This window comes from Canis aureus, chromosome 1, assembly GCF_053574225.1.
Source record: "Canis aureus isolate CA01 chromosome 1, VMU_Caureus_v.1.0, whole genome shotgun sequence".
Lineage (NCBI taxonomy): Eukaryota > Metazoa > Chordata > Mammalia > Carnivora > Canidae > Canis > Canis aureus.
The window spans coordinates 108,202,640-108,218,435 of record NC_135611.1 but is presented as its reverse complement, the minus strand read 5'-3'; the positions used below and the strand labels follow the sequence as shown (position 1 = coordinate 108,218,435).

The 15,796-nt window shown below is 51.7% G+C and overlaps 1 protein-coding gene across 5 annotated transcripts; it reads right to left on the bottom strand.

Annotated features, from left to right (window-relative positions):
• Positions 1 to 3,641: 3,641 nt before the first annotated feature.
• Positions 3,642 to 15,307, bottom strand: MAMSTR (MEF2 activating motif and SAP domain containing transcriptional regulator). 5 transcript variants are annotated; one of them, XM_077846359.1, is made up of 11 exons: positions 15,117 to 15,307; positions 14,952 to 14,988; positions 14,530 to 14,854; positions 13,325 to 13,363; positions 12,305 to 12,486; positions 11,941 to 12,125; positions 11,548 to 11,650; positions 11,148 to 11,342; positions 10,673 to 10,882; positions 10,542 to 10,596; positions 3,642 to 10,356 (listed from the first exon to the last, which is right to left on the bottom strand). In XM_077846359.1, the coding sequence occupies exons 3-11, from the start codon at positions 14,585 to 14,587 to the stop codon at positions 10,073 to 10,075; spliced, it is 1,311 nt and encodes a 436-aa protein (XP_077702485.1). In that variant the 5' UTR covers positions 14,588 to 14,854; positions 14,952 to 14,988; positions 15,117 to 15,307; the 3' UTR covers positions 3,642 to 10,072. The 5 variants fall into 5 exon arrangements, with proteins under 5 accessions (XP_077702485.1, XP_077702491.1, XP_077702493.1 ...); XM_077846365.1 differs by having other exon boundaries at positions 14,530 to 14,674; XM_077846367.1 differs by lacking the exon at positions 14,952 to 14,988 and having other exon boundaries at positions 14,530 to 14,674.
• Between the last annotated feature and the right edge of the window lie 489 nt (positions 15,308 to 15,796).

Genomic DNA, 15,796 nt, shown 5'->3' with positions numbered 1-15,796 from the left:
CCCTTTCTCTCTCTCTCTGCCTCTCCCCCTGCTTGCGCTCACATGCTCTCTCTCTCTCAAATAAAGTCTTTAAATAAGTCCTTAATTAATTTGCTTATAAACCTGGTATTCTCTCTTTCAGTGTACATTGTAAATGTACTGGGGGAAGGCACATTTTACATGCTGGTAAATTAAAACAACATCATGGTTGTCATTTCCAAAGATGGCCATGACAATATGTCCCCTCAATTTCAACCACCCAAATCTTTCCCTGCCCCTCTCCATCTCAGTAAATGGCACTATTTACTTCAACCAAAAACGTAACTTACTCTTGATTTTTCCTTTCACATTCCATCCAGCAGCAAGTTCTGTCAGCTTTACCTTCAGAACTTACCCTGAATCAGACCTTCTTTCCTTCATCTATCATCACTACTCTATCCAAGTCACCACCATCTTTGCCTGGACACCTACAAAAGTCTCTTTTAAAACAAACTAAGGAGGGCAGCCCCGGTGGCTCAGTGGTTTAGCGCCAGCTTCAGCCCGGGGCATGATCCTGGAGACCCAGGATCGAGTCCCATGTTGGGCTCCCTGCATGGAGTCTGCTTGCTTCTCCCTCTGCTTCTCTCTCTCTCTCTCTGTGAGTCTCTCATGAATAAATAAATAGAATTTTTAAAAAAATAAAACAAACTAAGGGGCGCTTGGGTGGCTTAGTTGGTTAAGTGTCCAACTCTTGATTTCTCAGGTCATGATCTCAGGGTCATGTGATCATGCCCTGAGTTGGGCTCCTTCAGAGAGGAGGCTGCTTCTCTCTCCCTCTGCCCCTCCCCCCAACTCATGCTCTCTCTTTCTCTCTCTCTAAAATAAATAAATCTTAAAAGAGAAAAAAAAAAAAAAAAAACCACTAACTAAACTGGGGCACCTGACTGGCTCAGATGGTAGAGCATCCAACTCTTGACCTTGGGGTCGAGTTCAAGCCTACTTAAAAAATAAAGTGTGTGTGTGTGTGTGTGTGTGAGAGAGAGAGAGAGAGAGAGAGAGAGAGAGAGAGATTCTATATCACAATGATAAGAAACCTATTATGTAAAGAGTATATTTGAAGATATGCCTTGAAGGATGAATTCAACTGAGTTTCACTGCTACCAAGCAATGATGGTGGACCAGTGGAGTCATGGCAGAAGTGAGATAAAAAGACCAGTGAGATCTCCAGATTTAAAGATTTACCATAAAGCTAAAGTCACTGTGACAAAGTTGTACTGGCATAAAAGATAGACAAATGGGCTCCAATGAAGAGTTCAGAAATAGACCACATATATATGGTCACTTGGTTTATGACAAAAATATCAAGAGTTCAGTGGAAGGATGAACGAGCTTCTCAATAAATGGAAGCAATCCAATATCCACATGGAAAAAGTGAACTTGACCCTTTCCTCACACGATTCACAAACATTAATTCAAGATGGATCACAGACCAAATCGTGAAAACTAAAAGCCTAATTCTAGAATAAAACATGGGAGAAAGGTTCATGACATTGAGATGAGCAAAGGTTTCTTTCCTTTCTTCTTCCTTCCTTCCTTCCTTCCTTCCTTCCTTCCTTCCTTCCTTCCCTCCCTCCCTCCCTCCCTCCCTCCTTCCTTCCTTTTTTATGATTCCCCCTTCAGGGGGATTTCCTTTTTTTTTTTTTTAAGTGACCTCTATAGCCAACATGGGGCTTGAACTCACAATCACCAGATCAGACACCCCAGAGTCTCACATACTAACAGCTGAGCCAGCCAGGCACCTTAGTTTCTTAACTAATACACACACACACACATACAAAAACAAAAAACAAAAAACCAGTAGCCACAGAAAAACTAATAAACTGGACATCTTCCTAGAGACCCCTCACTAATTCCTGGCTCTTAACTGCATGATCACAAGATACCTGATTCATAATCTAGTGTAGAATTTTATTTGGGGTCCAGTGAACACACCAATATCATCTGTCTCCTATTCTGTATCTTGCATCCTCCATGACATCATACCATCTCCATTCTCCAGATTTTCCTTTTTTTTTTTTTTTCTTCCATTCTCCAGATTTTCTAAAATCAATTGCAGACAGAGTAAAACTAATCTGGTCCATATGCTTCAGATATTTATGATCTTATTTTTTAAAAGATTTTATTGATTTATTTGACAGAGAGCACAAGTAGATAGAGCAGCAGGCAGAGAGAGAGAAGCAGGCTCCCCACTAAGCAGAGAGCCTAATGTTGGCCTCGATCCCACTGAGTCATCCAGGCACCCCAGTTATTTATTATCTTAAAGATACATTGTTATATATTATAAGCCATGAGGGGCCTGAGCTGGGAGAGGGCAGTAATATTTCATAAAGAACTTGAGGCTGGTTTGTCTGCTTAGAATGGCACCTGTTATGAACTGAACTGTGTCTCCCAAAAGGGATTATGTTGAAGTCCTGGTCCTGACTCCCAGGACCTGTGAATGTAATTTATTTGGAAGTGGGATTTGTGTAAATGTAGCCAAGATAAGGTCAGTTTAGGGTGGATCCTAATGCAAAATGACTGTACTTAGGAAAAGGGGATATTTGGGCATACAACCTGAAAGAGACACAGAAGGAACATACCATGTGAAGGTAGAGATCAGAGTGACTCATATCTATAAGCCAAAGAATGCCAACACTTTCTCCAGCAAACCACCAGGAGCTAGGAAAGAAGCAGGGAGCAAAATCCCCCTCACGGCCCTCAAGGAAATGACCCTGCTTGACATCTGATTATATCAGATTTCTGGCCTCAGGACTTTGAGACAATCAATTTCTGTTGTTGAAGCCACTGAGTTTGGGGTGCTTTGCTACAGTGGCCCTGGAAACCACTGTAGCACCTAAGAAAGTAGGGAAGTGGAGAGTTGTTTCTGGTGGCTTTGTGGAGTTTCTTCACTTAACCAAACTTCAGTAGAATGCTAGCTGCTGCTTTTCTTTCGTTTTCATTTAAATTATGTTCAAGTACTGACACTCCCTAGGGTTCTGTCCCTGGCCCCTTGTTCTCCCTGGAGAATTTCATGGCTTCATATACTGTATATAAAGGGACTCCCATGTTTTTATTTTAGGGCCAGAAACTTCTTTTTATACCAAAAAACAAACAAGTTAAGCAATAGAATAACTACTGTAAATATTCCAAAAGGAAAGAGTGCTGAGGAGGACAGATTCTAGCATATATTTTAAAATAATGTTAACCCTCAATAAATAGGGGCACCTGAGTGGCTCAGTTGGTTGAGCGTCTGCTTTCGGCTTGGGTCGTCATCCCGGGGATCCTGGGATGGAGCCCCTTGTGGGGCCCCGGGCTCAGCAGGGCATATGCTTCTCCCTCTGCCCTGCCCCCTGCTCCTGCTCTCGCTCACTTGTGTTCTCATTTAAATTATTATTTAAATAAATAAATAAAGTCTTTTAAAAAATCCTCAATAAATAAAAACAATGTGATCCTAGCATATGGAAAATCAAGTCACTGCCTAGAAATGTCAGAAATAGACAGAAACCCATTTGGTAATTTAACATATGTTGAGGGTAGCTCTGCAAAGTAGTGGCGAAAAGATGGATTCTTAACAAATAACGAGCCACCTGGAGGGGGTGAAAGCAAGCCTTTAAAAGAAAAACAACATAAATTTAAGCCTTAAATGCTTTTTTTGTAGGGTATTTATTTATTATTTATGATAGTCACAGAGAGAGAGAGAGAGGCAGAGACACAGGCAGAGGGAGAAGCAGGCTCCATGCACCAGGAGCCCGACGTGGGACTCGATCCCGGGGCTCCAGGATCGCGCTCTGGGCCAAAGGCAGGCGCCAAACCGCTGCGCCACCCAGGGATCCCTGTAGGGTTTTTTAAATTAAATTTTTATTTAAGTCATCTCTACGGTGTTCGAACTCACCATCCATTATCATGAGTCGCACGCTCCACCGACTGAGCCAACCAGGCGCCTTTACTAAACCTTAACTTTAAAATTAATAAATCTGGGCAGCGCCGGTGGCTCAGCGGTTTAGCGCCCCCTTCAGCCCAGAGTGTGATCCTGGAGACCCAGGATCGAGTCCTACGTCGTCGGGCTCCCTGCATGGAGCCTGCTTCTCCCTCTGCCTCTCTCTCTTTCTCTCTCTCTCTCTCATGAATAAATAAATAAAATCTTTAAGAATAAAATAAATAAATATAAAGTTTATTCATCTTTTTTATTTCTTGCAAATATGGAATTAAGCAAACTTCAGCAAGTTGCTTTTCCTTTATTAGTCTTTTATGCAGTAAACATCTTTCCGGATCTCTTTGGTAGTTGCAAGAGATTCCATTGTAGACATTGATTATGATATATACATACTCCAACTAAAGGTATTTTTGTGGTTCCTCTTTTTTTTTTTTCTACTACAAATAATGCTACGGAGAATGTCCTTGTATTCATCACTATTGGCTATAGCGCAGGAAATCTTTTTTTTTTTTTTTTAAGATTTTATTTTTTTATTCATGAGAGAGACACAGAGAGAGGCAGAGACATAGGCAGAGGGAGATGCAGGCTCCCTGCAGGGAGCCCGATGTGGGACTCGATCCTGGACCCCAGGATCATGACCTGAGCCGAAGGCAGATGCCCAACTGCTGAGCCACCCAGGTGCCCTGAAAATACAATTTCTAAACAATATTCACCCACTTCACAGCCGCACTGATCATGACAGCCCAAACCACGCAGCAACTCAAGCGTATGAAGGGATAAACAAAATGAGGCGGATCCATACGATGGAACATTATTCAGCTGTGAAAAGCAAAGTGCCAACAACTGCTACAACCTGTAACAGCATGAAAACATTATGCTGCGTGAAAGAAGCCACATACAATGGGCCACATATAATCTCATTTATAGGAAACGTCAGAGTAGACAAATCCATAGAGACAACTGATCAGTGGAAGCCGAGGGGGAGGGAAGAGAGGTTTGAGGAAAAAAATGGGCAGTGATTGCTAATGGGTATGGAGTTTCTTTCAATGGTGATGAAAATGCTCTCCTAATTTTTAAAGAATCATCATGTTTCTCTCATTTCTCATCATGTTTCTCTCATTTCTCATCATGTTTCTGAGATTCCTCTACATTCTTGCAGGAATCAATCACTTCCAGTCTTTTCACCGCTGAGAAGTACTCCACTGTGCAGATGTGCCACGGGTCGTCAATCTGTGTCTTTATTTGATGTGTACTCAGGTTATTTCCAGTTTGGGGCTATAGTGAATAATGCTGTTATCAACACTGGTGTATAAATCTCTGTGTAAACATAGGTTATTAGGGCACCTGGCTGGCTCAGTGGTTGAGCGTCTGTGTTTGGCTCAGGGCATGATCCTGGAGACCTGGGATCGAGTCCTGAGTCAGGCTCCCTGCATGGAGCCTGCTTCTCCCTCTGCCTGTGTCTCTGCCTCTCTGTGTGTCTATCATGAATAAATAAATACAAGCTAAAAAAACAAACAAAAAACAAAACAACAACAAAACCCCACAAGTTACCATTTCTCTTGAGAAAATACATAGGAGTGAGGCCTTCTATGAGGGCAAAGAGGAGAAAGGGCTTGTCTGGGGTCCCCTGCCAGGTAAGGGCTGGGCTCAAAGTCTGAACGCAGGTTTGGCACCACACATGGATGCAGCCACGCAACAGAGGAGTGGAAGTCAATCCATTCCAGGGGTCAATGACAACTGCTACAACCTAATGCGGACCTGTCCTATGCCAGGCATGGTTCTAAGTGATCTGCATACATTAACTCATTTATTTCTCAGTCAACCCCAAGGAGAAAGAACTAGTGCTCTTGTCCCCATCATAAAGATGAGAATACTGGGCGGGGGGTGGGAATGAATGGGTGACGGGCACTGGGGGTTATTCTGTATGTTAGTAAATTGAACACCAATAAAAAATAAATTAAAAAAAAAAAAAAAAAAGATGAGAATACTAAGGCCAGGGAGGTTAAATTGGTTGCTATAGGCCACATAGAGTGATGGAGAGATGAGTCCACCTAGATCGATCTGGCCCCAGAGATGAAACTTTCAGCCATTGTGGCACCTGCCCCTGCATCATCCACTCCTGGGGGTGTTTCCCAGGGAAATCCTTTCATGCTCTGTACAGGGCTGTGCTCGATGATGATGGTGGTGGTGGTGGTGGTGATGATGGATGGTGATGGTCTTGGGATGGCTGGTGGAGTTGGATGCTAGGGGGTCATCCCCTCAAGGTGTGCGTAGAGGGAAAATAGGTGGAGGTAAAATGCCGAATGGAAGTCAGTGATTGGAAGCAGCAGACTAGGTATGTGGTAACACAGACAGGGAGGGAGGGAGGAACAGAAAGGGGAAGGGGAGGAGGAGAAAGAGAAAAAATAAAATAAAATATATTGTCCAGTCTACTCAATGTATCCTTCTCGAGAATACGTCTATCAAATGAATTGAAAATTTGGGTAATTTGTCAAATATATTCTAGGTCTTTCTCATGTGTCTGCTGAGCTCAGGGGATGGCAACATGGCACTGGGGCTCCCCTGGGGCTGCTCTCCCCATCTTCCTGTGCCTCCACTGTGGTCCAGACCTTGTGGGGCAACCCAGCCCTCTCCCTGGGGGCAGGAGGGAACAACCGGAATGTCTGGAGAAGGGTTGGGTGACAGGTGGTAGGGAATGTAGGGTCCAAGCTCTTCTGTCTCTGGGTTAATTTTTTTTTTTTAATTTTTATTTATGATAGTCACAGAGAGAGAGAGAGAGAGAGAGAGCGAGAGAGGCAGAGACACACGCAGAGGGAGAAGCAGGCTCCATGCACCGGGAGCCCGACGCGGGATTCGATCCCGGGTCTCCAGGATCGCGCCCTGTGCCAAAGGCAGGCGCCAAACCGCTGCGCCACTCAGGGATCCCTGTCTCTGGGTTCAAACGTGCACACTCGACCCAAGACCCAAGCCTGTGCATGTCTTTCAAATCTCCACCTACCAGAGAATTCCTTACCCACTCCCCGCTAGCCCTGACTCCCTCTGGGATTGATCTCCTCTGGACACAGGAGAGATGGGAACAGAGAGTCACAAGCTCAGAGTCAGGCAGAGATGGAGATAGACCGAGGCCCCACCACACCCCTTCTTAATCTTTCCAGGGCTGATGGCGCCCCTTGAGCACCAATTTTCAGCTTGACAAGAAGGCCCCCACAGGCCTCAGCTGCCACAGGCCTCCAGCCCCAAATTCTGCACAGTCTTGACCTCCCCCAGGCCACTCCTCTGACCACCCTGTCTTTTCCCCACGGCTTCTGGTACTTTCTAGGAGTTACAGCCCCTTTGCTGTGAAAACACTCATCACCCTACACTGGAACTCTATTTGTGCAAATGTCTGAGCTTCACCAGAGCAGAGACCGAGGCTCTATTTCTTCAACTCCAAGGGCACAAGCTGGACTCATGAACCTGACTTAAAGTGCCTCTCCAACACCTTTCATCTGTGTGGCATTGGGCACAGTGCTCCCCACACCTCTGGTCTTCCACAATCTCATGGGCAAAGTGAGGATGACAAATCCTACCCGATTGCCTTTGCCTCGTGGTAAAGTGCTCTTGTTCCCTTGCCTGTTCTGTGGTGAATCTCTAATGCCCGCCAGGGTTTACAACATCGGGGACCTAGAATAATCATGGATCAGCAGCTAATAATGGTGATTCATATTTGCCAGCATGTCTCCCATGCCAGGTCCAGCTCATAGGAAGTCTCAGTGAGTACAGTATTTCGTCCACACTGGGCTGTAGGGACACGTGAGAAAATGGACAGCCAGACAAGGGGAAGTCACTGGCTCTGGGTCCGGTCACCGGTCACTGATCTGAGGTCCTTTTCCACCTAAACCCTCTCCCAGGCTCTGTATACCCAGGCTCTCATCTATGTGTTCTATGCATTCATTATGGCTTTTTATTTCCTGCATGTGCTTTGACGTCTGAGGGACTGCCCTTCCCAGGGACAGCCAATTCCCAGAGATGATCAAGGGCTCAGTCAGGAGCATGCCTTGCACATGGAAACCAACCAATCCAGAGCCCAGACCCCCAACCACTATCCTTTATGAGCTCTTAGACTCTGGGCCACTATCCCTTTGCCTAAGCACTCCAGGACCACATTCCAGACATCTAGGGACAACCCCGAAACCCCAGAGCCAGCCCACTTACCCTGCCTCCCCTGTTCCTTCCCTGAGAAACCACAATAGTCTCTTGCCCAGAGCTCCACCTTCCCCTTCGTCCTCCTGAGAACGTGGGCACTTCCCTCAAGTGCTTGACACACCCCCTTCTTTGGGAATCTGTAAGAATAACAAACTTTTTTTTTTTTTTTTAAAGTAGGTTCCACGCCCAGTGTGGAGCCCAACACGGGACTTGAACTCATGACCCTGAGATGGAGACTTGAGCTGAGATCACAAGTCAGGCACTAGACTCATAACCTGAGCCACCCAGGCATCCCAACAAAGGATCTTTTCAATCTGATCCTTGGCTTCCCCACACCTGAATAACAATAAAACCTACATTTTGCAAGACTTTGCTGCTAATGGCCTACTCTGGGACCTTCTTCCCAGGACTGCCGTGAGGTTCAAGGTACCTGGGAGTCTATACCCCCTCTGTCCTCATGACCCATGGCCCAAAACTGATGAGGAGAGGGGGATAGTGGAATCTCCAAATATGGTCCCCAATGACCATGCCCCCAACGTTCATACATCAGCATAGTCCCCTCCCATAATCAGCCAGCCTGACTTGAATTAGCCAATGGAATGTGTTGAAGGTGACACTGGGCCATTTCTGTGCTCAGTCTTTATGAGACTGGCAGCTTCTGTTTCCCCCATGAGTAATACTCACTTTGGAGGACCCTGAGCTACCATGGAGGGAGTCCAGGTACCCTGCTGGAGAGACCACGTGGAGAGGGGGAGCACTGAGGCCACTCAGAGATAAACAGGAGTGCAGATGTCCTGCAGCCGAGCTGACTCCAGCCTACTTGCCATTCCTGGCAAGGTGCTAGACATGTCTGAGCCATCTTGGATTTTCCAGCCCAGTTGGACCCTAAAATGGCTACAGCCCTGGTCATATGGTGCCTCAGAATTGCTTTGCTGAGCCAGTCAGCCCATGAAATTGTGAGTGATCACAAACAGTTATTATTTTAAGACTCTAACTTTGGGGACACCTGGGGGGCTCAGTGGTTGAGTGTCTGCCTTCAGCTCAGGTTGTGATCCTAGGGTCCTGCATAGGGCTCCCCGCAGGGAGCCTACTTCTCCTTCTGCCTATGTCTCTGCTTCTCTCTCTGTGTCTCTCATGAATAAATAAATAAAATCTAAAATAAAAGAAAGAGAAAAATGACTCTAACTTTGGGGGAAGCTTGTTATTCAGCAATAGAAAACCCAAACAGGGATCTCCGTCTGCCTCAAAAGCCTAGCTCCCTTTGCCTCAGGGCAGGAAAGTCTGCAACTTAATTTATCCTCCAGAGCTCCCCACAGGGTCTCGGAGAGATTGGGACCTCACCTGAAGTTATACGCTTGCTAGTCTTCCCCTTCACTGTCCAGTTTCCTCTGCTCCTTTTTGGTTTCTCCTTGGAGCATTTCTTTAGAAAATCATGGGCATGTGATTTTTGTCTCGGGCTCTGCTTCCAAGAGAATCTGACCTCAGACACAGCAGCGCTTCTGATATTCTCTCTTCCAACCAGAAGCCAAGGCTCTGGCTCCCTATTCTCCCTCTCCACTCTTCCCTGCCCCCCTCCTACATCCAAAAAACACAGACCACCTTCCAGACTCCCATCTAGTTGGTGGCATGGGAGAGAAGAAGGTGGGAACAAAGACATCCAAGAGGTCTCCGAAGGAAGCAGCAAGCAGCTTGTTTGCCCTGGCCAGCAGCAAGTGACACCTCCCTGCCCCCAACCACACAGCTACCGAGGGGATCATATGGAGGTCAGGCAGGCAAGAGTCAGGCGGTTGGCATGTCAGCAGCAGTTCAGGGGCCAGGTGGGGAGGAGAGTCATCTCTGATTCTGTGTCGGTGGTGGGAGGGGCTCTGCCGGTTGTCCCAACCTCTCCCTGGGAAGTCTGTCTCTGTGACCTTCCTACCCCCACCAGCTGTCCGTCCCTGGAAACCCCAGAATCCATCACCATGGATCCTCCAGGAGGTCCCACAGCCGCTTGCCACTGGAGTCCGATAAGTCAGCAGAGAAGATGCTGGGGGCTGGGGGGCCACAGCCTAGCAGGGGACCCCCACTCAGAGCCTCCAGCCAGTCCAAGGAGTCTGTGGGGCCCCTGGGAGAGAGGGACGGGGAGTTTGTGGGGGATGGGAGTGAGGAAGAGAAGACAGATGAGAGGCCTTCAGAGTCCGGGGAGGGGGACAGCACGTCGAAGGAGCCGGGGAAGTCCAGGGGAATGGGGGGCAGCGGGTCTGCAGGAAAAGGAATGGAGTGTGAGCTTAGGAAGGCAGAGACCCGCACCTCACTCCGTTATTCCTCGTTTCCAGAAATCTAAGTCCCCAGCCCACTCCTCCCTGCAACCCAAGACTTCAGACCCCAACCCCTTCCTCTCTTGGACTAGAACTCCAGAACCTCAGTCTAGAAGTTCGACTCTTACCTTCAGGCTCCACTTGATCCTCCAGGATGTCCTCAATGCCGCGGTTGGGAAGCAACTGCGGACGGGCAGAAGCTGCGTGAGCCAGGATCCCGCCCCATCCTGACCGAGACCCCTTGCCCGCCCCCACGCACCTGCGCCCGGCGGATGGCTTCCTGCAGCTCCTCCTCCAGTGTCAGGGCCGCTGCGGGCGGTGCCGAGGAAGGGGTCGGTGCCGGAGCCGCAGCGAGAGCGGGAGCCGGAGCCGGAGCCGGAGCCGGAGCCGGAGCGGGAGCCGGAGAAGTCGCAGGGGTTTCCGCGGCACGTGCAGGAGGCGGAGCGCAAGAATTTGGGCTCGCCTTGAGCTAGAACCGCACAGAGGGGCTCCCATAAGCCACGCCCACCGGGCGCAACCCCACCCCTCGCCACCTGTGGCTCCGCCCCTTGGCCCCTTCCCGGCCCGCCCTCGGTGCCGCCCTGTATTCTCATTGGCTTCTCTTCCCTCGGATCCTCCCATTTTGCTCTTAACCACGCCCCCCACATCCCATTGGCTAGTCTTCTTTCGACTTCCCGCCCCGTCCCGCTTTGTCTTCTCCTCACTGGTCCACACGCGCGTAGCCCCGCCCTCACCGAGCCCTGCCGCCGGACGGCTCCCAGAGCCTTGGGCCTGAGGCGCGGCCAGGGAGCACCCGCGGGACCGTCCTCGCGCCGCGGCTTCGGCCGCTCGCGGGGCAGGGCGCCGCCGCGCATGCGCTCCAGGAGCATCGACTTAGTCCCAGACACCGGGAGGCCCTGCAGGCGCAGCTGCTGCCGGAGCTCTGAGACCTGGGCGGGTGGGGGGGAAGAGGCCGTGCTGGGAGGGCTCCGGGGCGCAGGCAGGAGCTGGGGATAGACATTTGGAAGCCGCGAGGGGAGGCACTGGGGAGCCGGGCTCCTGGGTCCCTGATGGGGCAGAGGCTGCGGGGTTAGACTTACGGGTACCCACCGAGGGGAGGGCCAGCCTGGGACGTTACCCCCCATGCTCGCTCACCGTCAGCTCCTCCAGTTTAAGGGTCTGAAGTTCCAGCTTGTGTGGAGGGGGTGAGGGGCGGGGGACTCCAGGTGGGGAGGGAGTGAGGGCAGTGGGCTTCATCCTGGCGGTAGTCGTGGGGGAGGGGAACCGCGGTTAGAGGGGGAGGAGAGAGGCAGGGCGTCCCCAGGTTCTCAAAGGCGGCAGGGGCTTGTGAAAAGGAAGGAGAGGGTCCAGACCCCTGGGTCTCCGAAGAGGCTAATTCCTGTGCACAGGACAGGAGGAACCAGAGGCTGTCTTCTAGGGGAGGAACGGGTTGGGGGCTGGAGTCCCCCTGCTCTTGGACTCGGTTTGAGGGAGGAGGGTGCACCGGGGTCTGAATTTCCCCCCAGAGAACAAAAACAGGGATCATACCTGGGAGGTGGCTGCTGTGAGTTTGTCCCTTCCCACAGAGGTGGTCCAGGGGGACCCAGGGCCAACTCTTTGGCCGGGGGGTCTACCCTGGACCCTTGTCTCCGCCCTGGGGGTATGTACTGGTGATATGTCAAGTTCCCCTTTGGCTTGGGCTTTCTCCAGTGTTGGGAGATCTTGGGAGACTCCTGAAAAAGCAGGTGTGATGTCATATGGAGCTTCAGCTCCGTCCCCACTCTCCTGCCCCAGAGCCTCATGCAAAGTATGGTGTCAGCTTGCCACCACCATTAAAAGGAGCAGAAAGGGCAGCAGCAAGGACGACCAATGCTAGATTCTCCGGGGTACTTCTCACTCGATGGAGACTCACCTTCAGGGACCTCCAAGTGCCGTATTCTGATTCAGGGAGCAGGTCCCCAGGGCTGAGGAGGAAAGGGGTGAGGCCCGAGGGCGAGACTGGGGCCGGGGCTCTGGGGGCCAGAGCGGGGCCTGTGGTTGAGACCCACGGGTCTGGATCCAAGACTGGAGAGGTGGTGAAGGACCCTGAGAGGCCTGTAGACAGCAAGCCAGGCAGACAGGAGCAAGGCTGTGTGGGAAGGAGGGCCCTGGAGGCCTCAGCCCATCACTGCCCCCCCTCCCCCATGTGGGAGGGCAGGCCCAGGGAGGGAAACCCCAGTGGTAGCAGCTGAGTGCCCAGGCTCCTGGATCTCAGGGCAAAGGTTCCAGCCTTTTCTATTCTCAAGAAAGGCAGGAATTGGGGCATCAGGGTGGCTCAGTGGTTGAGCATCTGCCTTTCGCTCAGGTCGTGATCCTGGGGGTCCTGGGATCAAGTCCCCAATCAGGCTCCCCACAGGGAGCCTGCTTCTCCCTCTGCCTATGACCCTGCCTCTGTGTGTGTGTGTCTTTCATGAATAAATAAATAAAATCTTAAAAAAGAAAAAAAAAAGGCAGGGATTGTCCTTAGTCACCTAGGGGTGTGGTAGCTAAGGATCACAGATTTGGGGTGAGGGGAGTTTTGCTGGGACAGGGGTGGGGCCAGCACTCCTGGTTCTTGAGGAGAGAGAGAAGCTGAAAGCCACATCCTGAGATTCTTTATGTGTGCCAAGTGTGGAGTCTGGGATGCCTGTCTTCTCCAAAGAAACAGGATCTGGATTCATGCATTTTATTGGAGTGAGAGAAGTCACAGAGCAGCAAGCAGAGCTTTTAGGGGTGGGGTGGCCAGGGACCCATACTCTTGGGTTCTCGGGAAAGGACAGGCTAGGGTTTCAGCGTATCCCTGGCATAGGGACTGAGGCTCAGGAACCAGTGTGGGATATCTTGTAGCTGCCCTCCCGGGTACCCCAGGGGTATCAGGCCTCCATCCCCCTCCCTGTCAGGGCCCCACACTTACTTGGGTCCTGATACCGCCTGTGGATCCGAAGCTGGAGCACTATGGAGGAAGGAGGGAGGTGGGAGGAGAAAGGCGGGAAGGGAGTGTCCAGGAGCCTGGCCTGGCAGGCGGTGTGAGCTGCAGTTGTTGGCAGGACACGCGTGCCCAGCCCCCTTACACACCCCATGCAGGCGGGTGGGCCAGCAGTCTGTTCCCTTTCCCGGGCCTCCCGCCTGCTCCTTGCTCCCTGCCAGAGCTGTTCTGGGACTAGGAGCCAGCCAGTGTGCAGGCAGGAGGCTAGCCCTGCCCCCCAGCTCCACCTGCCCCCTTCCCCAGCGTGTGCCCACCCCACCCAAGGCACGATCCTCATCTTGGCAGCCGCACCCATTTGTACTTCACCTCTTCTTGTCCACGTGCTCCAGTGCCCACGAGCCTGCTCCCTTCTGTGTGCCCCTGGGCCTCCCTGCACTTACCCTCTCTGCACACACACTTCCTTGGGCTCTCCTTCTGGCACCTATGTCACTTTTATGCACTTGTACCCTTTGACACACTTCATCCTTGGCTCGCTCTGCCTTGGCACCCACTCGGCCACCTTGACACTAATTTGCACATTCAGGATTTGGCTTCCAGTTCTGGAGTGGGGTTCTCTCTGCACATTTCGCGTGCATTCTCTGGCACACTTTGCTGTTTGCTCACTGGTGTCTTTGCACCAACCCAGCCACGTGAGCATCCTTGTTTGCACACTCATATGCCCTTCAGGGACTGACATCCAGTGCCACTCACTTGCACGCTCTCAGTCCACCTTAGGACCTAAAATACAGCCTTTGACACATCCAAGGTTTGGTAGCTCACTGGCCCCTCACCAGCACTCCCACATTGCTCACACCAAAATCCCCACTCTGCGAACTCCTCCATTTTGCACACAGATCAATTTAGGCCCCTGTTCCTTGGCAGTACCTGATTCTCCATCTTAGCCACCCACTCCTCTCTGTTTACAGGAACATTGATTATTGGCCATTTGCACACTCACAGAGCCATCAAAATGGAACCCATTTGTTGGGGCCTCTTTTATACACAAGTGACCTTTTGCACAGAAAACACCTGCCTTGTGGGCCCCATGACCCCCTCCCTCTGCCTCACCCACCATACACACTGCCAGAGTTAAGAGCATTTGATCCCAGGACCCCAGAAGACCCCTTCCCTACATGCAGAGAGAAGCCTCTCACCAGATCTGAACTTGGAGCGAATGATTTGGGAGCGCTGAGAGGAAGTTGCGAGAGTCATTGCCAAGGCTGGGATGGAGACCTGGACTGAGGGGAGGACAGGGCCCCCACCGGAGGCAGGGTCAGAGTGGAGGTCAGGAGGCTGTCCCTGCGTGTGAAGGCAGCAGGGAAAGGGCCTCAGAGGCTTAGGAATAGGAGAGGCCTTGAGCCATAACTTCTGGATCCTGAAGAAGGAAGGGCTGGGAGAGGGGACTCCTGACTTTGAGGGCCCCAATTCCTGGAGCCTGGAGGAGGAAAGATTGGGATCTATGAAAGGAGACCCCTGGGCCTGTGAAAGGAGAGGAAGGAAAAGGGGCTGAAGGGACAGAGCTCAACACTCCGAAGGGGCTAGAATCCAACACCCTTGATCAAGAGGGGAGAGCTACCTGGTAGGTTCCTGGGGAATGGAAGGGTCTCTGCCACCTGCATTTGAGAAGGGAGTGGGTGGGTGGGTGTCAGCCACCCTGGTCTGTGAGGAAGGGACTGGGACCAGAGAGGTGCAGAGGAGTTAAGGTGGGCTCCCCCCACCCCTCATCCCAGGGGCTTCTCACCAGGTGGGCTCAGCGCAGCGGTGCTCTGGAGCGGGTTGAGTCCCTGGTCTAGGCTGGAGGCCTCAGGCTCCGCCCCACCAGCTGGGAGCGCCTAGGACGCCCCTTTCGAGGGCGTGCCTGGGGCCTGAGGACGAGGCGCGGGGTTGGGGGGCGGACAGGAGCCCCGCCTGGGACCCTGAGAAGGGGCGGGAGCACAAGCTGGGAGGGGCTGGGGCGGGGCGAACGTCGGGGTTCCCTGGGTCGCTCCTCCTCCGCGTCCTGGGGCCTCGGGGTCGGGCGGGGCAGCCACCCGCGGACTGACAGAAGCAGGTGCCTGGAGAGGGGCTCCGAGTGAGCAGCGGGAGCAGGTGGTCGCGACCCGGCCCTGCGGGCAGGTGCCACCTGTCGCTTATTTTTTCCCTGACGCAGCAGCAGGAGTCAGATTTAGGGGAGTGGAAAGTTCAAACTGGAGCCCCGGACTCCTGAGTCGGAGGGAGGAGGGGACTTGGGGACCCGGACTCCCGGGTCTGAGGGAGGAGTGGGTTGGGGGCCCGGACTTCCTGATGTGGAAAACGAGGGTTGCCAGAGCAAGGACAAGAGGTGTTGGGATTCCGCAGGGTGCCCGACAGGCAGAAATGTGCAGATGGGTTCTGGGAACCCAGACTCCTGGGTCTGAGGGAGAGGAGGGTTGGACTATGGCC

What these genes read in the sequence shown, in the direction of transcription:
- MAMSTR (XM_077846349.1), bottom strand. Translation starts at nt 13,490, where the DNA reads ATGGGGTGTGTAAGGGGGCTGGGCACGCGTGTCCTGCCAACAACTGCA. An exon ending in GCACTTGGAGGTCCCTGAAG is followed by an intron (nt 12,126 to 12,304) that starts GTGAGTCTCCAT and finishes CTGCTTTTTCAG; the next exon opens with GAGTCTCCCAAGATCTCCCA. An exon ending in TTAAACTGGAGGAGCTGACG is followed by an intron (nt 11,343 to 11,547) that starts GTGAGCGAGCAT and finishes CCACCCGCCCAG; the next exon opens with GTCTCAGAGCTCCGGCAGCA.